This window comes from Lissotriton vulgaris, chromosome 2_1, assembly GCF_964263255.1.
Source record: "Lissotriton vulgaris chromosome 2_1, aLisVul1.2, whole genome shotgun sequence".
Classification (NCBI taxonomy): Eukaryota; Metazoa; Chordata; class Amphibia; order Caudata; family Salamandridae; genus Lissotriton; species Lissotriton vulgaris.
The window spans coordinates 1,637,157,234-1,637,177,719 of record NC_141687.1 but is presented as its reverse complement, the minus strand read 5'-3'; the positions used below and the strand labels follow the sequence as shown (position 1 = coordinate 1,637,177,719).

General features: G+C 45.6%; 1 protein-coding gene across 2 annotated transcripts in view; it reads left to right on the top strand.

The window, feature by feature from the left end:
- PTPRU (protein tyrosine phosphatase receptor type U) overlaps positions 1 to 20,486 on the top strand; it is an 816,311-nt gene that overhangs the window by 579,720 nt on the left and 216,105 nt on the right. For both annotated transcript variants that reach the window (XM_086957511.1, XM_086957512.1), the window contains exon 12: positions 6,390 to 6,663. In XM_086957511.1, coding sequence (XP_086813637.1) covers positions 6,390 to 6,663 — 274 coding nt within the window. The remainder of the gene's footprint in view (positions 1 to 6,389; positions 6,664 to 20,486) is intronic.

Sequence of the window (20,486 nt, the reverse complement as noted above, 5' to 3'; positions counted from 1 at the left end):
CTAACGACTATAATTTACTCTCAAGGATTTCAGATCCTTTCTTCTTAGACGAAGGGGCGTGTTCCTCAGCTCAGCACAGAATGGCTGGGAGCTCATTTCTCATAGTGGGGGGGTCGGCAGCACAGCGGGTGTCACACATCACTCAGGATAACGAGTCCTTGCTCTCTCATGCTAATGAAGCATTAGTGCAGGTTGTTGGTTCTGCTCTGGTGGGGGGCAGGGAGGGTCTGGGATCACCCGCAGTGACACAGCCCTGAGCCCCAGCCCAGGAGACCCCGGAGCCAGCGATGAAGGTGATGAACAGGCAGGGGTTCAATAAGCCCGCCCCCTGGGGAGCCGCACCTACCATCAAAATCATCCCTGAAAAATGGAGGGGTGGTCAGGGACGTTTGCTGAGGGGGGTGGAGGCGGGGGTGGGATAGGGGCTGTAGGGCTTTTGGCTCAAGCATTTTTTTATTTACATTTGAATTCGTGGTTTTCCTCAGTACTAAGGCGCTTTATTCCTTCGCATTAGCAAACCCGGCTAATATTGTAACAGGAGTGGGGTCAGGCCAGCCTCGATCCTGCTTCTAAACACGTATAGAGACCCGGACAGGAAGCAAGCACAACACAGAAGAAATGCGACAAAAATACACAACTGACAAAGTAAAATAACACTTATAAAATGTCGTTTACACACACACAGGAGAAACGGCACTGCGGGAACGGGAGCCGAGGCAGCGGTAGGGGGCGGGAACGGGGCCGGGGAGACACGGAGAGCGGGAGAGGATTTGAATTCGTGGTTTTCCTCAGTACTAAGGCGCTTTATTCCTTCGCATTAGCAAACCCGGCTAATATTGTAACAGGAGTGGGGTCAGGCCAGCCTCGATCCTGCTTCTAAACACGTATAGAGACCCGGACAGGAAGCAAGCACAACACAGAAGAAATGCGACAAAAATACACAACTGACAAAGTAAAATAACACTTATAAAATGTCGTTTACACACACACAGGAGAAACGGCACTGCGGGAACGGGAGCCGAGGCAGCGGTAGGGGGCGGGAACGGGGCCGGGGAGACACGGAGAGCGGGAGAGGGGGTGGGAACCGGCAAACATTTCGCTCACCTTCCGCACCCGACGCTTGAGCAGTGCCTCCGCTGCAAACACTCGCTCCCCAACAGCCGAGAGCTCCATGTCCGTCCCGTTCCCTACAGTGCCGGCAATGCCGGACCAGACTCGGGGGCGTTCCCGGCGTCGCGTGACGTCGGCAAAAGCCAAAGAATGTCGGGAACGCCCCCGTGTCTGGTCCGGCATTGACGGACAGGCCCCTCGTCCAATGGCAAGGCTCCATTTACGGAGCCAGCCAATGAATGAGGAGGGCCGACCCAAAGCACACTACAATTCTCATCAGGTTTTCGCCTGCGCGAAAAAGCTGCGCAGAAAGCGCAGCTTTCGCCAGGCAAAACCTAAAAAGTTGGAAACCCCAGCCTAGAGTCAGAGTAATAAAAGTTACCTGTAAATAATCTTGGAATTACTACATGATTCGTCATCACCTTCACTCTTTGAGGATCTACCAAGCTCCCAAGTCTTTCATCATGCAATAAATGCCAAAACAGCCAGAGTATTGTGCCAGGTATTGATGCACTCCTCACTTTCCCAGCCCTTCTTCAGTAGACTCCATGTTGTTCCCTCCTACTCAGCTTGTCTGTTGCTTCCCCACCCCTTCTGCATATCTGCCATCACAATGGACCAGCATAACATCATGTTAATGTCATAACAAATGCTGATCAGCAACAAGCATTGGCAATTTGAAAACCTTTTCAATTGCTTATTTAACTAAGCCATGCTGCAAGTAGGTCCAAAAGAGCACTACACCCCTTCTTCCTGTGCAGGCCAAGCAAGACAATGCAATGTAGCACAACAACACTAAAAATAGAATTGATGGGTACAGTGCAAGACTTACAAGAGGAAGGCCTAGACTGCAGGCTTCTCCAACGAGTAACATGGAGCATGCAGAAGAAGTGCTGAGAAGTTGATGGGTGCTCAGTGCAAAAAGGAGACAGCAAAAAAACGAATGCACTCCATTGGAGTGTTAAAAGAAAAGGTACATGTATCCTTGAATGCAGGCAGAGGAAGGACACAAGTCATCCAGCCAGAACACTGTAAAGAAGTAATGCTTCAAAGGTGGGACAAAGAGAATAGCGAGGAAAGCCAATGAATAAGAAGGGAAATGAGATAGACAAGAAAGCCAACCAATCACGAGCAAGAGGCTGAACCAGTGGCCCAGTAAATACATGTGTATATTTTAATATACTAGTGAAAATAGGGTCTTTGACAATAGACAGGCTAATGCGATCTGTAAGAGTGACCTAAAATGGTGATGAATTATTCATAAGTGAGAATGTTCTTTTTTTTATTGGGAGTGGAAAGTAGCTGCTGGCTGCAAGGTGAAACTCGCCCGGGTAAAGTAACTGCAGAAGAAGATCTAATGAATGAACTCCGCATAGGAACCTGGAAAGATGAAAGGCTGTCTAGGATCTGCAAGGGACATGCATTGGTTTATTCTAAAGGTTCTTATGAGCAGCTCTCTCCCTCCCGCCCCCCCCCCCCCCCCCCCCTAGTAGAAAGGACCGGAGCCGTGCATGTCTGTTCGGATCTGCACAGCGCCCTCCTCGCACGCACAATCAAAGGCATTAGCCAGGATAGGGCCTCTGCCCATCCCAGACTCTGTTCAACTGTCTCGCGTCAGCTCTAAGGCCCCCTTAGGACACGACAGAAATCCAATCTCAGGCCTGGCTGCTCTCCTGCTCCGGCCGGTAATGGCCCGTAATATCCCACCCCGGGGGCCGGGCCCGGCTGCGCGCGTGAAGAGCCGCCGCCGGCAGGTGTGTGCGGTTCCCATGACCTGGCGGCCGAGATAAGGTCGCATTGCAGCCGAGTGAAAACAGGTGCGGTACTTATTTATAATAATACGCACTGCCTCGGTATTCCTGCGCGCGCGCCCGTGACTCGCTAAACACGAGAGTATTACAGTTTTCTTGGAATAAGTCCCTCGTAGATCGGTTTTGTGACAAATACTGATGCTTTAAGACACCCCCGAAAGGGGGATTCTTTCAACGGAATAAGATATTAACTTGTCCCCATGCACAGTGCTTTGTAGGGCACAAGTCCTAGAAAAAAAGAAGTGGGGGCGCTGACGTCACGGCAGGAAGTGACGTCAAGAAAGGTGGCTTGCACTCAGTTGACGTTTTTTTTTATAAAGTAAGTGGGGGGACACCGTCCACCCGCGGGGTACCCCGCCCCCTTTTCCGGGCTCTTTCTGTCAGGCGTCTACATGGGGGTCCGCTGAGTGGTCACCGGTAGGAAGACGGATGTGCAGCCTGCATAGGACTGCTCTCTACGGCCCAATCCGCCGCTGCTGATCCTATAGCAGCTCCGCCATCATGAAAACTATCTTCTTCCAATAGCTCTCTGAATGAGCAGGGTGGACGAACCATCCGTTGGCTCGTGGTGGATGTGCCGTTTCTCTCAGAGGACCTCAGTCTTTTTTGATGGAACTCAGTCCTGTCCAGGTTCACTGAGTGGAGGGTTCTGTGGAGCTACACAGCTCTGTGGGAGATCAGACAGGGAATGAGGCTAGAATAGTTGTATCGTTTCTGGACGACAGGGCAGCTTTTTCCCGGCCTCTGGGATAAAGCTCAAGTGATGTTCACATTACTTTCATGGGGTTTCTTTAACACTCTTAGGTCTCTGCAGCCTTTTATGCAGCAGAACTTGAGTCTTTGAAACAGCTTCAGGAGCAGTAGCTAATGAGCGGGGTACCATGTTTCACACTTGTCTTGTGTCAGCAAGCAGTGTGCCATCAGTTCTTCCCTACATGGTTGTTTTAGTCAGTGCCGTGATACTGGGACTCAAGGTGCTGGGATTAACTTTCAGGGTCCTTTTCCTCTCCTGCGGGCCTCCTGCTTTAGTCATGAACAGCAGAGCACACCTCTGGCCCGGAACAGCAGGATGTCCCTCGTTTCTGAGAGCCCCGAGCAGTCTTCCTTAGATGTGGTGACCCTTTTTCATCAGGACATACTCCTGGTGCAGGGAAAAATAGTAACTCTGAATTGTATTCCATTATAGGGGTGCACAGAAAGTATCTATATTAAAAAAAAACTGGTAAGCTGCTACGTTACATTCTTAGCTCTCGTAAATCCTGTCTCTCAGAAAGGCAACTATTGGAGTTATTGGTCGAGATAACCATGTAAATTGGCCTAGCAGGTAGTGTGGGATTCCCCACAAGATGGCCTAGGCTGTAAACAGGTTCCCACAATCCGCCGTAGAGTAGGGAGGAGCCAAACCCAAGGGGAGATTTGTAGATCAGCTTTGCTTATCGGACTTATGGTAAAATAACCTTCTCGCTCCTCATCCCCCACTATATCAGATCCTAAAAATGCTGCTAGGGAGGGGAAGCGCTTCGTGGGTCGCGGAGACCATCTGTTTCCCGCTGTCACCAGACGAGGTTAAGATGCTCGGCCTGGATTTATTTGCAGTTATTACAGAGATGGGCTCACAGATTCCTGCTTTTATTTACCTCCACAAGGCACGCCTGGCTGGTGCAGGGAGCGATGGGCATATCTTGATGTGCTTTGACCGCTGATACAGGCTGAGTAATGGGAGCGCCAACGAGTTATGACGTACGTTAGCCGAGTCTCCGTGGCATCTTCGACGGCTCGACACCAAGGGCACACTGCTGGTGGATTACAGTCCATCCTTTTTGCAAGAGAGCCCTTTACTGACCTCAGCCAACTGCCTTCTTCTGAAATGCAAGCATACTCTTATTCACGTCTTTTGAATTAGAAAGGGGACCTCCTTGGCGCCATCTTGCCATAGGGTCCTGATAGGCCCATTAAGTAGAGGGTGAGAGGTTGAAGACACCAGGAGTCGGTGAATAATGATGGTGAAAAAGAACTGCCAGCGGTAAGCCTCAAAGAAAGGAGTGAGACAGTCAAGGGGAAATGAATGCATGGATGAAAACAGTGAAGAGCTACCACAGCAAAACTTCTAATCAGACAATCAAGTGGAGTCACAAGGGGTTGGGTGAGACACTGCAGTGGAGCAGTGAGGGAAACGATGAGACAATGTGGTGGAACTGGAAGGGTAGAGCGAAAGGCAATAGTGGAGAAGGTAAAGTGCATGAGGAATGGGTTGGCCAATGATGGGAAAGAGTACGGATGGCACTGATTAAAAGCGCAATAAAATGAAGCAGAGCGTGTGGTTTCAGATTTGGCATATAGAGACAGGCAAGGGAGCTGGTTCGGTAGGGCTGCTTTGAGCCAGTGATGGAAGATGGGTGAAATGGTGCTGAGATACGGGGCCAGTGAAGGATAATGGAAGGGATGGTATCAACATATAGGTGAGTAGGTTGAGATGGTATTCCCGTACAGAAGACTGTGATGATGAAGAGTGGATCGAGAATGTATTGACGAACGGGCACAGCGAAGGGAGTCGCATGGGACTGTATCGAGAGGCTGGAGCAAGACTGAATGCAGGTACCAGAAGACAGAAAATGGCTGTATATATTTTTGTCTCCAACATTTATATTAATGTTGTTTACTTTTTTTATTTTGCAATATGTTGATACATCTTTTTTGGATTTCTAGCAGATTTGTAATGATTTTTGTTTTTTATAAATCACTTATTATGTTTTGTGATAGTGTCATATGGATGTCCAATTCGGAGATAGTGTCATATTGATGTCCAATTTAGATAGAGAAGCACTTCACCTATCATAAATATAAGAATGATAACTAAACAACGCAGACATTCGATTCAGAAGGGGCCAGTCATAGATGTTGCTATGTAATCATTCCCTCTTGAAAGTCACTTTGACAGAAACACGTTTATGTCCTTTCCTAGGAAAAATACTTACAAGAGATACTTGAATACCAACAACTATTAAGTTTAAAGAATTACCTAACCCCCCAAAAAACGCAATCTTCTGAACTTCAGAAAATGGTAATTTTGCTGGTGGTATTTCCATATTTTTAACTACACTTTCAGAAAGTAAAATTCCACCAATTATTCTTGTGAACCAGGATTTGAAAATGTGTTCATAAAAGGTTTTTGTACACTGTAAATGTACACAGTGGAAGTGTGCTACATGGTGTTTGAATCTGGTCCTCTGTTTTTTTGACAAATATACATAATTATCATTTTCCAGATTACCACAAAAGCCATTTGATCATAAGTTTGTCTCAGAGTAGTCATGTTGGGCCTTCTGTTATAGCTGGTTGTTATTAGATTGCTTTGGTAACGTAGATGGTTATTCTGGAGCCTACAGCCGGTCTCTTGAAGGCTAGGACATTTAATGGCCTTTGAATTCTTCAATTCAACATCTGCTGTTTTCTTTTGTCTCGGTTAAGTACTTACCAGGTCGTGGTGGAGGAAGACCGTCCCAGGAAGGTGAAGCGTGAGATGGGGAGCCATGAGTGCTTTTTGGTGCCACTGACCTACGATGATTCTATGGCCAAAGGCACTCCGCACTACTTTGGGGCTGAGCTCCCACCCAGCAGTCTCCCTGAAGCCACACCCTTCATCGTAGGCGATAATCAGACCTACAATGGCTACTGGAACCCACCACTGGAGCCCAAAAAGGCCTATCTCATCTACTTCCAGGCCCGGAGCCACTTGAAAGGGGTAAGAGTGCTCTATGCAGCGCCCTGTCGGCCAGCTATTGCCGCTGCCTTGGGAGATATTGAAATATTGCATATAGAAATGCGACTCGTTTGGTTCACTAAGTAGAATACCCAATGATGTTACCTAATCATCTATCCATTTGCTTCCTATTTATTCAGCCACTCACAACCACATATATCTTCTGAGCCTATTGCCCACTCATTACTTGTGCCCTGTGTTTAGCGCTTACGATTCACCAACCCATTCATCAACCCACTCATCCTTCTACTAACACATAAATTGACTCAGCCATACCTACATTTTGTTTGTATGACAATTGATAATGCATCTAATTCAATAAGCTTATTGCTTCCTGCTATCAACTGCCCTAAGGCAAAAATGATCTGAAAATATGTCTGTAGAGTCTCTATGTCCTCTGTTCAATCACTATTCAAGACAACATCCTACAAAGACTTCCTTCCCCAGTTATTTATAAAATGTTCCAGACTGTGAAAGCACTTCTCCAAGGCCAGAACATCTTGAAGCTATTTTTTTCTGTGTCTTTGCTATTGAAATCTGCACATTCGTTCATTCGTTTATGCGTGCACTCATTCACCACTTCCATTTTTGTGCACCCATCTGACCGTTAAAACCATTTCAATAACTCATCTTTGGAGACACTGGATTTGAGAGCCGGACCAGCCCTTAATCATCTTTGGCCTCCCCAAACAACCGAGGCAGCTGGCCACAGTAGGTGCGAGAGTTTAGAAGGTGAATGGGCACTAAAAATGCGTAAAGAGTTGTTTTGATCTTGTTACTTTTTCAGCGTGTTTCAGGACAGGTTAAACGTCAGGCCATGTCTTCTCACACATTGCTGCTTATTCTTTTAATGTGGAGATGTTGTTTACTTTCTTCCTTTGACTACAAAGTGAGAAGATTCTGTAAAGTGAATTATGTGACAGTCTCTCTGTGCTACAGACAGCCACTGAAATGAGGCGGAAAAGGATGACTAAATTATGCAGCAATGTTGACTAAATTATGTGGCAAAAAACACAATTTATACTGCTTAATGCGGCTCATTTTCTAATAGTATCACTTCATTATGTTGTCATTTTTACATGTTAGCACTGTCTGGGCAAAGGTTTCACTTCATTAGTAACAGTATCACATCAAAATAAAGTGGTAAGTAACTGAAAGCTGACCAGCCAACCTTTGCGAAGGAGCCTCAACTGCTCAACTGCTCAGCAGCACCTGTTGCATCATTGTTAGAAACATTTGATCTGTTTGAGCTAGAAAAAATATATGTTTTGTTAAAATCTGCAGATTATGCAACAGATGATGGATGATGTGGCAAATGCAGTAAATTCATAATTATTCAAAAAACGCGTGGCTGCAGAATCACATCATTCCACGACCACCAAATTGCATAATTCCAGTGGACTTGCATACAGGGAGTGCAAAAAGAAATACTGTAGGATATCAATTCAAATTTAATGTATTTCAACATACACCAGCAGTTATGAAATCACAAATAAAGCTAATTGTGTTTTATAATTTTGAAATATAATGGAAACTGAGATTTTAATAGGATCAAAACAAATCGTGGTGATGCACAAGTGATAAATATTATACTGTATTGCATGTTTGTGTATATCTTACTACCTCTATGTGTGGCATGGAAGCACTTACCTACTTGGGCAGCAAGTTACACTATATTGGGTGGTGTCTGGTTTGAAGGGTGTTGCCTTTGTTTTGTGTTCTTATGTGGGAAGTGTTTCCATGTCGTGCACGATGACCACCAAGGTGCAGTTGTCGTATTATGAGGAGCTTAGCAGTGTGGTGGATGATGAGGTATGAGAGACACACAGTTAATAGTTTTCAGTACACTGATAGCTTTGGACAGCTCTGCAGGTCCCATTATGGTATTTCTTATGATTATCATCAGCCTAGCTCGTTACTGCACTGAGTTGTCCTATCAGAAAATTTGGTGGCATATTTACTTACATTTCCTGCAACGTTGTGTGAAAGGCTGACAGCAGAAATGTGCCACATTTACAAAGTTAAGGCATATTTCTGCTGTCTCCTAGAGATGGCACACTGCATGCTGCCTAGCACCAATGAAGGCACCCTTGCACCATGGTGCAAGGATGACTGTGTTACCGACAGGATTGTTTTTATGCAGGAAGGGACAACTTCCTGCACAAAAACAATCCTTAGAGGCATATTCCTATCCCTACTTGTGCTGCAAAATGTAGCACAAATAGAATGAGAAAGTAAGAAGGAGAAGAAAATACATTACCTGTAAGTGTGGTTCTACATATTTTGTTTTAAATTCTTTTTATTGAATACAGGTTCATCTTCCTACAACCTGGTGGTTCTCCAGTATTGGCATCTTTCATAAATTCACATGCTTGAATCATTCCCCATTGTCGAACTGGGAGTCCCATTGTACATTTAAAAGCAGTATAGGTCATACATAGCCCTTAAGGGCTACAAGAAACATTCACCTCATTACTTAACTCCGTGATAACAAAAGAGCAAAACTCCAGCAAATCAGTGACAGCACCCTCTAGAACACTCCTCACAAAGGATTCGCTCCCTCAGATTTTCAAGCTCTATTGATAAACTGAACACGTAGGAAGATAGTAAGCCTCCTAGGTGAGGAGGGCAGGTCGCATGTGAATTGAATACCGGAAAACCTCAGTTACTGGTCAGTAACTTATCTTCTTCTTAAATATTGGGCCTTTCATAGATTTTCTAAATTGATACATCCGATTCAAATAGAATTTTAGACATCTTTTACTGAGTGTTGCATTTTTTCAGCTATGGTCTGAGTTTTTAGAAAGAATGTTTTGATTACAATTGGCTCCTTAAGATGAGTCTGTGGGCACCTTTGGAATGCATTTGGGGTTGCTTCATAATATCACTATCCTCTTTGAATTGTTAAAAGGGTTCTTTAACTGTGAATGCTTGAATTGTACTTATTCTACTTGACGATGTTAAGGCTAGTAACAAATCTATTCTATGCAGATTTGTAAAGTGATTGGCTATACTAAGGCAACCCAGCGCTAACATCTGTAACACAGACTGGCAATGCGCAATAACGGAAGCAACAGTCAGAAAGGCAAATTACCAAAAACTCACGTTTTCAAGTGCTTCCTAAACAAAAGTTGATTCTCAATGAGACATTCAGTATTAGTCAGAGAGTTCCTTGGTTTAACAACAGTATAAGCTTAAGGAGTGCCCTCCACTTATCATTCTCCGGACATGGGGAACTCTTACAAGTCGACCCTACCAGAGTGTAATGTGAAATTAACGATTGTAAGAAAAGTGTACCTTTTGCCTGAAGTACTCAGTGTATAATTCATAGAGCCTCGAATGTCACCCGCTGGTCTACTGGAAGCCAATGTAGGGTGACTAGGGCCTTCTGAACTGATTGATGTCTTTGGATATTCTGCTGCCTTCAATGAGAGCATTTTAGATCAGCTCTGTAAATGGGCTTGAATGGAGCCTTCATCAGCTGCAATAGGACTAAATAAAACTGCCAAGATGGAGGAGGTTTCTTTATTGGTGGAAAGATTCAAAAAGTCCTTTAATCTATTTAACCACAGAGAAGATGAACCAGATGAGCCAGATGATCTCCTAAATCTGGATAAAGTGGCTAAGTGCACTTTAATTGAATTATGAGCCAAGTCTGCTTTAGCTGGATGTGACTATTACAGCAGAATATGTTCTGGTGGAGCTGGAAGAGGATGATACTGTGATTTCTGGCACCACAAACAAAAGTGTTTCCACTTGAGCTTATAAGTCTTGTTAGTAGAGTCAGCTCTAGCAAGAATTTCTTTATCGTCTTGCGAAACATTTAGGCTCAATAATTTATTGTGTTCTGGAGCCATGCTGACAAGTGCAAGGGCGCTGGATTTATATGAAGTATCTGGTTGTGATTCATTGACAATAAAGTTGGCATTGGCTTAAGTTGAAAATGGTGTTTCTCAGAGAGCAGGATCAGTTCGGTGAACTAATACTGCCTGTGCTATTTCAGGACCAGAATTACCCTGCATGGTTCACGCTTCATTTTGTTGAGAATTCTTGGGATTAAGGGCATCGGGGGGAAAAAGCATAAGCAAAGACCCCTGACCATCTTATCGAAAATACATTCCCCCACTATTCTGGTTGGGAAACTCAACTTGCGTAAAACTGACATTTTCGATTCTAACGAGTTGCAAATAGATCTACAGTTGGTTTGCTCCAAAGCTGGAAGGCATTGTCCAGAGCAAACTTGGTTGAGCTCCCAGTCTACTCTCGCTTTCTCTCACTTACTTATATACTCACTTATCTTATCACCTTTCAGTTCACCATTTACCTAGTCATACATTCATCCATCCATGCCTTTATCAGTCCATTAATTCATACATGAAGACCATTTTGGAAGTATTCAATCTCATGCTCACTCATTCATTGTGTACAAGTTTCCCTACTCACTCAGACTCCCACCCACCATTTAATTATTGTCCACTGATTTACTCGTACAATCATTCATTTGCACACCAGTCTGCAGACTAACTGAACTATGCATTTAATGTTTCTCTTCCTAGGGAGTCTTCATTTGATTAATAAACACTAAATAGCCCTGTCCACAATGCAGGACTGCCCAGAGTCTAAGAATTGACTAAGTATACCCTTGATAGAGAAATGGTGTTACAGGTAAGTAACATTTTCAACCTTTGACTCACCCATTCGTTTATGCACATTTTCCTCCACTCATGCCAATTTCTCATAAAGTGGTGTGGTTAGTTACTCACAGGAAACAAATCCCTGATTCACCAATATGTAGAAGTTACACAACTCTATTTACAAATTTCCTCTACTTCAGACATCCAATGCCTGAAACACTTCATCCAGACTTTGCAGTCCACCACCAAGCTGAAGCGCAACCCAACCAAGACTACATTCCTGTTATTTGCTTAGAACAACAAACAAGAAACTGTACAAACCTGTTTCAATGACATGAACCTTGAAGGGTTCGAACCCCACCTTTCACTGAAAGTCAAGTTACTTGGAGCCTGGTGTAAGCTCTCTCTTCTAAAGAGCCAGAAAACGGCTATAGAACTTCTGTTCAAACCCGCGTACTCTTGCATCTGTACATGGCCAGTCTGGCCGTACTGGGATCGGCTGTTTCCCCAGGAGGCTGGAGGGGTGGAGGCCTGTTTTGTAGTAGTGCAGTTGTTTCAAAAGCACTGCAGAGTTCCTTGTATACCCAACAGTTTTCGGCATCAATAAAAGTGCCAGGATAACTCACTCATCTAATGTAGCGCAGAGGGTTAATATGTTTGCTTCGGGGAGCATGTACAATGGAGATCACAGAACAGTATCTTATGTGCATAGGTCAGTGAGTTAATGCTTTTGTCACAGAGATGCTTTTGTTACTGTGCAGATCTTAAGTTACAATCATAATCTAGGTTAGAAAGTTAGTTTTTTTTGTCCCAGCCTTTCATTAGCCTAATTTCGGTTATAAAAAAGGGGTTATTTGAGTAGAAATAAATTTGTATGAGTAAAGTCAACCTTAACCACTGTGTTACATTCTGAATCATGTGTTTATGCTTCCCCAGTCAAAGCACCCTTAAAACAGTGCCTACCAGTATAGATGACATGTGAATCCTATACCTTGTAGCCCCCTTCGTATTATGTACCATTTTCTATACACTGATGTACACATGTAGGATTCATTGTCTCTGAATGTGTGTACAAGATGTAAAATGCTCTGAAATCCTACACTGGTATGAGAGGCACTATAAAACAAATGGAATACATGTGAGAGAGTGGCTATGGAGAGATGAGGGGCACTGTTGGAGGGTGAGATTGAAGGAATCATTGACAAGCCCCAATAATGATTGCTTTATCCTGATGCACCATAAGGTCATCATTTATTATGCTTTAAAAATGAATATAATTGAATATATAATGAAAAATTTATTGTAGGCTGCACCATTTTTGCCATTTTTTCCTAAAGTTTCTTGGGGAGAGAATCCCCCCCCCCCCCTCCAAATCCTCCTGGTAGAGGTCAGGCTTGCTCGCTATGCACCGTATGGGGGCTGGTCTGACAAATTTTGGCAGGTCTGCATTGGGTCCTCAGCCCTGCCCTGCATTTGGATAGTGGTAATACTGTGCTGCATGGCCTCCCAGACCTCACACTAGCATCTCTTAATGTCATCCTACACACCACAGTGCGCCTCTCCAGGGCCGGAAGGAATATGATCACATCATCCCATCCATTGGCTTCCCTTACCGGTCCACACCATTGTCAAACGAGCTGTATCATTTACAAAGCTATGGTGACCACCACCCCCATTTATCCTGCAGACAAGCTCACCTTCTTTGACGGTTCTCGACACACCCAAAGCCAGGACACTATCAAACTGCAGACTAAAAAGTGTAAAAAAAAAAAAAAAGAAGAAACAAGGTAGCAAACTATTTCCATCTGTGCACCCAGGATCTGGAACAGCATTCCTGTTTTCCCCTGGTCTGCCTCATGGGTGCTCTAATTTAGGAAAGCGGTGAAGACTCACCGCTTTAAAGAATTCTATATCACAATGCATTAACCATCCATAACGCCCATGTCCACGACCTCTCCTATCACTCATTGACTTTAGGCTTGTCTTTGACCTTGTACAGTGCTCCGTTGCCTTTTGGCTAGGTTTGCACTATTGAAGTACCATATGCATATGTACATGCACAGTGACTTGTACTATGTAAGCAGCCTTTCTGAATTACTCCAACTCTCCCATCCATCTACCTATTTCTGCACTCATTCAGCAGTTATTAGTGAGATCACCAGGCTTTCGCTCTGTAGGTGTTCTTTGGCAGATGTCTCGGACCATCATGAGAGTGCTGATGTCACCAATTTTGAATCCTTTTAGGTACTCTGTCGCTGATCACTAGCACCAGCAAGGGATTATTTCTAATATCCCTAGATGTTTGACCTGGGTATGCACAAATGCAGTTCACTATTGAGGACAGGGGATCAGTGTAGAGTCCGCCACACATTTTTAATGTAGGTAATCTACTGCAGATCACTAGCATGGAATTGAGACAAGAGCTGGGATCATCAGCTATTTGTCCAAGTAGCTACAGTAAAACAGATCATTAATAACGTCAACTTCCTACATCAGAGTCATAATACCCTTATGGGAAACCAGGAGATTCTCCAACAAACTGAAGGCACTGAAATAAGAAGAGGGCTAGGGAAGCATCAACCACATACCAAGCTCTTTGTGTCAGAAAGCATTCAAGTCTGGGGCAATGTCAACCCTGTGTTAGGACTTGTGTCTTTTAATGCAAGGTGACTGTGGTATATGTACTCACATGTCATTCAGTGTCCCTGCCTCTATAGTGTTAGGACAAGAGTAGTGTTAAAGGTATGATACCAGAATATTGAGGCCTAAATATTGTCACTAAAAATATTGTGGCCTAAAGATAGTTTGCAAAAATATTTCTGCATTAGAATTAACCCCTCCCATGCTGGTGACGAACCCCAGCCGCCACGCCCCGCGGTGGGCGTGTGCTGATGATGGCTGGGGTTCGTCACGGCCCCGCCCTGTTCTTTTGTTTACAGCACAGTGGTAAAATTGCGGCCGCAGCGAAGGGGTTAATAGTAGAAAATCTACCCCCCTTGGTGTAATATTTCTTGAAATCATAATTAGACCATGATATTTAAGACATACAATATTTCTATTTTCAGTATTCTGACACTCAGCCGACCTGAGTGTAGTCATTCGGAGAGTCAACCAAAGCATAATCCAAATTCACCATGTTCAGACCATTAATATTGAAAAACAAACTCCTGTTCTTTTTTTCATATCAGATTTTTGGGGTTTTAGCAATAGATCCAGGCCACTACCTCCTACATACAAAAATAAGAAGTTATAGGGGGAATTCCCATGAACAACAATAGCACAAAAACTTGTGGAGTCAATCCCCGGCCACACCCCAACACCCTCACCACACATTTCGCCAAGAGAACCATAATCCAAATACATCACTGAACCCCATCTCAGTTTCCTATGTCTTGGCACCATAATGTTGTATTTCAACTTCCAGTTGGGACTCCACCGTGTGAACCGGGGCAAAGGCTATACCTCTATAATCGGCTCAGCGTTGCCCTATCTTTGGGTGTTTTTGTGGGCATCCCCTAGCCCGGAACACTGCAGCCTCCAGCCCCATATAGTGATCCATCCCTCTCTTCCAGGTGCCTATTGATGGTGATGTATCTGCTTTCCACAGTCTGGCTGTATCTCTTTTCACTAGCGTGAGACGAAGGGACAACACGTGTTTTTTATGCCACTTGCCTCATATTCCCTCTGTGCTATGAAGCAGGATTACTTTAGGGTCCAGAGGGATTTCCCAGGACAGGACCTCCCAAAGACAGGACGTCACCCCGGTCAGAAGCACATCAAAGCCACGCAGCTCCACACGGTGTGCAGGAAGGTGCCCTCCTCTACCCCACACCTTAGACACAAGGAGGAGCTAATAACACCCAAGCACCATAAACCGTGTCTACTATAATATGCTCTGTGTAAATATTTAAACGGAATCAGGCAAAGACAGGATGAAATGGCCACCCCGCTGGGGCCTCCAGGGCCTCAGTCCAGTCATTCTTATCTATTGTGTCTATATCCCCCTCCCATGCTGCGCTAAGGGCAGTCAGTGGGGGTGGAACGATTTGTGATCAATGACTGATACATTTGTGTTATCTTATGAGTGCCCAAATTGCCCATTAACATGCCCTCTAATGGGTCAAACGATGGCAAAACTTAAAAGTCTTGCAAATAGGGGGATATGGCATGACGTAGCTGCAGGTATCTGTAGAACTGGCTATGGTGTAATTGATAATCACTCTGTAACTTCTAAAATGATTTTAACACCGCGCCCCGCATGAAGTCTCCCAACGTGGATATCCTTATGTCATCCCACCTCTGGAAACTACTCAATAAGGCCACCTGTCGAAGAACACTGCCCTCCCACAGAGGAATTCCCTGAGTCAGTCTTCCCTACCGCCCCATCCACCCGACAGCCCATCTCCATGTTAGTAAGACAGCCTGGGTCACCACGGGAAGGGGACACATCCCCCTTTCATTGTATACGAAGTCTAGCAAAGATGTGTCCAGATCCCCATCACCCATCTCTCTGTTGCGTATACTGGATCATCTTGCACACCATACCACCAATCATTGATAATCAATAAGTGGGAGGCAGCATAGTAGAATTGCAAATCTGCAGTGGCAATGCCTCCACAATTTCTGGACTGTAAGCATGTCCAGGCTGCAATGCGCATCCCACCCCCACACTCCCTCGCCCCCAGTAGGAACTGAGTTAAAACTGCATTTACCTGTCAGAACCACATGGGGGGAATAGTGAAAGGATAATTCTGGAGTTGGTATAGCATGCTGGGTAACAAAGCCATCATAAAGATTGCTGATCGACCTAGCAGGGATAATGGCAGCGGGGACCAGGTCTTTACTTCCTCTTTAACGTGCGATAACATTGGGGCCATATTGAGGGTCTATGATACGGCAGAATCTGGAGAAATAAACACCCCTAAGTACTTGAATACATTTATAACCAACATTAACCCCGATGCCCACTCCTTGTCGCCAGTGGCCCCGTTTACCGGTAACACCACTGATTTCCTGACGTTAATACATAACCCGGAGGACTCGCCAAATACCTGCATGATCTGTAAGAGCCAAGGGCCAGAATTCGTCGGAACTGAAATGAAGAATAGAACATCATCTGCAACTGTCGCAGAAGAATCCTTCACCGAACCTCAACTGGGGCCCAGAAGAGGGCATCACCAACGGATCCCCATGTCCTTTTCCCAACTATGTGTCCTCGCTAGGGAACTTAAATCATGTTACTCTAGGGGTGCAGTCTAATAACCATTGCCCACATTAAATGAAAATATAAGGGATCTGCCACTGAGGCACTGCAGAAAGTACTGGCCCATTTTAGATTCGCTGCAGTACTCATGAGGTCCACCATACTATCAGTCAGCTGCTAATGTTCATTGTCTTGGTACCTGTTCCTCCAGGATGATCGGGACCAATCGCAACACTTGACAGTGGAATTTTTGGGATGATTGTGTCTGTTGCTCAGGGATGAGCCTGAGTCTGTGCATGGCAAAGTGTAGGACTTCAACAAAACCCTCATCTGCCCATTCAAACAGCTCTGTCGAAGAGTAGGGTCCAGGAATTGAAGACCACCCTCAAGCGAGCAGTATATAACAACAGTGGAGAAGTGTGGCTCAATGGTTAGAGCGGCAGACCCTGATGCAGAGATCTGGCCTGGGATCAGGGTTCAATTACCCTCCTCGGCGGGTCTTGGGCTCAAAAATTCCACGGACCTGATAATTCTCGCCTCTGTGCCTATTCCAATCATGGAGTCCCACTGTGCAACTCTGGGCAATAGCTTGCTTAATCTCCACAACGGCCCCCTCAACGCTAAGGATGCCTGGCCTCCACCTTGGGGGTGCCCAGGAGTGGACGCCTCACAGGGAAAGCCAGGATGGGTTCCACAGCGGTATTCGTACAAGCGCCTTGAGACCCTTGTGGGTGAGTAGTGCGCTATACAAGTATCAATTTACAACATGTATTGAATTTTGAGGTTCTCAGTCTTTGTTTTATCGCCATGAATGATTGCGCTGGTGTTGGACCATCTTTATATAGTCCGGTAATATCATGATGTGGTGTGATTCAAACATAATCTTTTCTTGGTGCCAGGCGTGCTTGAGCATTGCATCCCTAACTAAATAGTTGAGGATCTTGGCAATTACTGGTTGAGACCTCGCGCCTGGGGGGGGAGGCTTCTTCACCAATGCTCTATAAGCTCTCGCTACCATGAAGCAGGATGAGAGGCACTCCACAGGCACTATTAATTTGAGCAATTGTGTTAAAAAAATGTCCATAGAGTAGCCCTCGCACCCTGTGGGGAAGCCCACAAAACGCAAGTTGTTACTCCGGGTGCGCCCTTCTGCATCTTTCAAGCATGCTGTCAATTCCTTCCTTACCCCTGTCAGCGTAGTAGTCTCCTTCTGTTGGAGAGCTGCCACAGAATCCTCGACACCCTGGTCTCCGCCTCTGTGATGTTCTCTACCACCTTCCGGAGGTCCTGGCGCATCAGAACCAACTGCTCCTATTTTGGCATCCCGCACGTTGCTGGATTGTGAAATGGGCGCCAGCAGCTTTGTATTTTCGGGGCTAAGCCCCGAGCCCCAACAGAATCCTCAGCAATTACACTAGCCTGGCAAATTGATCTATAGTGCTCTGCTTGGCTGGCGCACAGAGATGTTTGTCTTTACTCATGCCGCAGCTACAGTCCTGCCGCCTGTCCAGGAGGCTGTATTGAAGTCTTTAATTTGCACGACCCGCCAAGCCCCCTAATGTATCTCCCAGGGGCGGCACGAGCTTCGGTGCCGCCCCCAGCAGATGGGAGCAGCTAGGGACCCCTGCACAAGATCCCAACAGTGACTCCAACCTTGGCCAGTCCCCGGCCACAAGCTGCACGAGGGCCTGGCCTGACCGCTTCCACAACCAGGGGACCTGCTGCACCGCAGCCCCCTAACGGAGTCCTGCACCAAGGAAAACAGGTTTTTCTCACATTCTCTATCTAGCATTACTTTAACCTTGATCATTTCTTTCTATTAGCTGTTACATAAACATAACATGCCTCATTTCACGTGCTCTGTATTTATCACACCTGTTGGGATGGAAAAGTCCCTTTCATGGTGATGGATGTGCACCCCTGCACTGGCTGCCTCAACTATGATGTCTGAATCCATGATGTTCATTTTTGTTGTGAGCAAACAGGGATTATGTGTGTGCGCAGTGACATAGACCTGTCTCATGGATTGTGGTCTTTTTGGACTAGGAGCAGTGCCCAAAGCGCCACCCTCAACGTGATGAAAGGCCACTGCCTTTGCCAAGAGTTAAGCAGCACAAACTCAGTGGTGACAGCATATCGTGTAGTGGACAGTAGGAGTGAACACACTTTTTTATCCGTGTCAATGGACTGAGGCCTAGAGGCACACCCATTTTTAATTCTGTTACTGTGTTCTTTACTCACCCTTTACCTACATCTGTTTAGTGTGTTGTGTTGCTCAGTGTGTGTGTTATGTACTTGTGGTGTGTGTATGTGTGCCTGAGAATGGTACATAAAGGGATGATGCAGGTGTGTGTGTGTGCTTGTGTATGTGTTCTTCCTTTGAATGGTACAACACATGGAAAATTATGGGTTCCATTTTGGGAAATCCAGGGCTAACCAGAGGAAAATGAGGAGGTAGAGGAATTTCCCCCAGGGGCCAGACCCTTCAGTATACTTGAGAGGATGCTCTTTTATTCAGAGAGAATTCACTGGAAAGGGGCCTGGGCATATCTCAGGTCAGAGATGGGATTGACAGGGGTAACCTTTTGATACACACATACACATCATACTCATCACTGTGCCTGACATTTAAGTGTCAACTTCTAGTCACTCCGATGACATGTGTTGTGGGGCAGATTAGAAGTTGCTCCTGCTGTCACAGACTGCTTTCTGGAGGTGGGAAGAAGAGAGGGCCTTCAAAAGGAAGCTGACCCCATACATAACTTCAAAGACCCAGGCTCTAAAATCACATTTGGTGTCTGAAAGTGGACTATTAGAAGAGCCCCCAAAAATGTCAACTGTCAAGCAGCCAGTCGGGCTGTGCGATGAAGAGAAGCTGTGAAAATCTTCAGCCTGTGACCAGGACTGGAATTCAAAGCCTGCTATTCTCCCACCTGGGTGATAAAATATTGCCCAGGGAATCCAAGGCCACCTGCCCCTAGAGCACAAATACCTGCCTGCTTGGCAAGACCAGTGTGCCATATGAGGAAGAGGAGAGCGTTGGAGGACCCGAGGTCCAGTTAGAGGATCCTTGTGATTGGATCACGGTAAAGTAGTGTGAGGAAACTGCTATTTCACTGATTGGGGTATTGCCCATGTGCAAAGAAAATTCTGCAACCCCAGAGGAGAGTGGCTGTAAAGTGAGCTGTGAACTTTGCTGCACCGATCTGTTGCAGGAGTGAAGTTGGTGGCCCTGTATGCCAGGTGTGGCTGTCATGAAGATAATTGACGTTTAGATCAGGCCGTAGCCCAAGTGTTGACAGTGACCCAGTATGCTGAGGGGGCACCAGGACAAGTAAGGAGCGTGGTCTGGCTGAGACAGTCATTGTGAGGAAGGAGACTGCCATAGTGATCCAAGCGGGCTCTGGCCCCGACTTAGGAAAAGCATGAGGAAAGTCGCCAGTATCTTATGTGGTCCTCGCCTTATCGCATCCTAACCACAAAGACTGATGGAGATATTTACTAAATCAGCCCAAGAACACGCACCTCAATGGTACCTGTGCGGATTAAGCTGCAGCCTCCTACATTAAATGTAGGCACTAGTCACCGTCACTCGCTAGCTTATTCTATGGCAGCAACCTGCGTTTCCTCTAGGAAAATGATGAACATTTATTAGCCTTTCCAGGATGGAGACTGAAGCTCTTACCAGTCCTGAAAGCCTATAGTTTACGGCTGCCATCTTGGTGTGGGTAGTGGAGCATGCTGCCTGTTCGTTGACCGGTCCTGCCGCCATCCTAGTGTGGGGTAGGGGCAGCGTGTCTGCTGGATTTTACCTTCTTCTGAATACCATGCTTCCGGGATATCGCTGATAACTGTTGGCAATGGACAATCACATGCGTACATGGCGCTGCAGTATTTGCAGATGTTGGTGACAGCAGCTGCACTAGTGTGGCTTTAAGCAGTTTATTTGACACCATGCTTTGAATTCG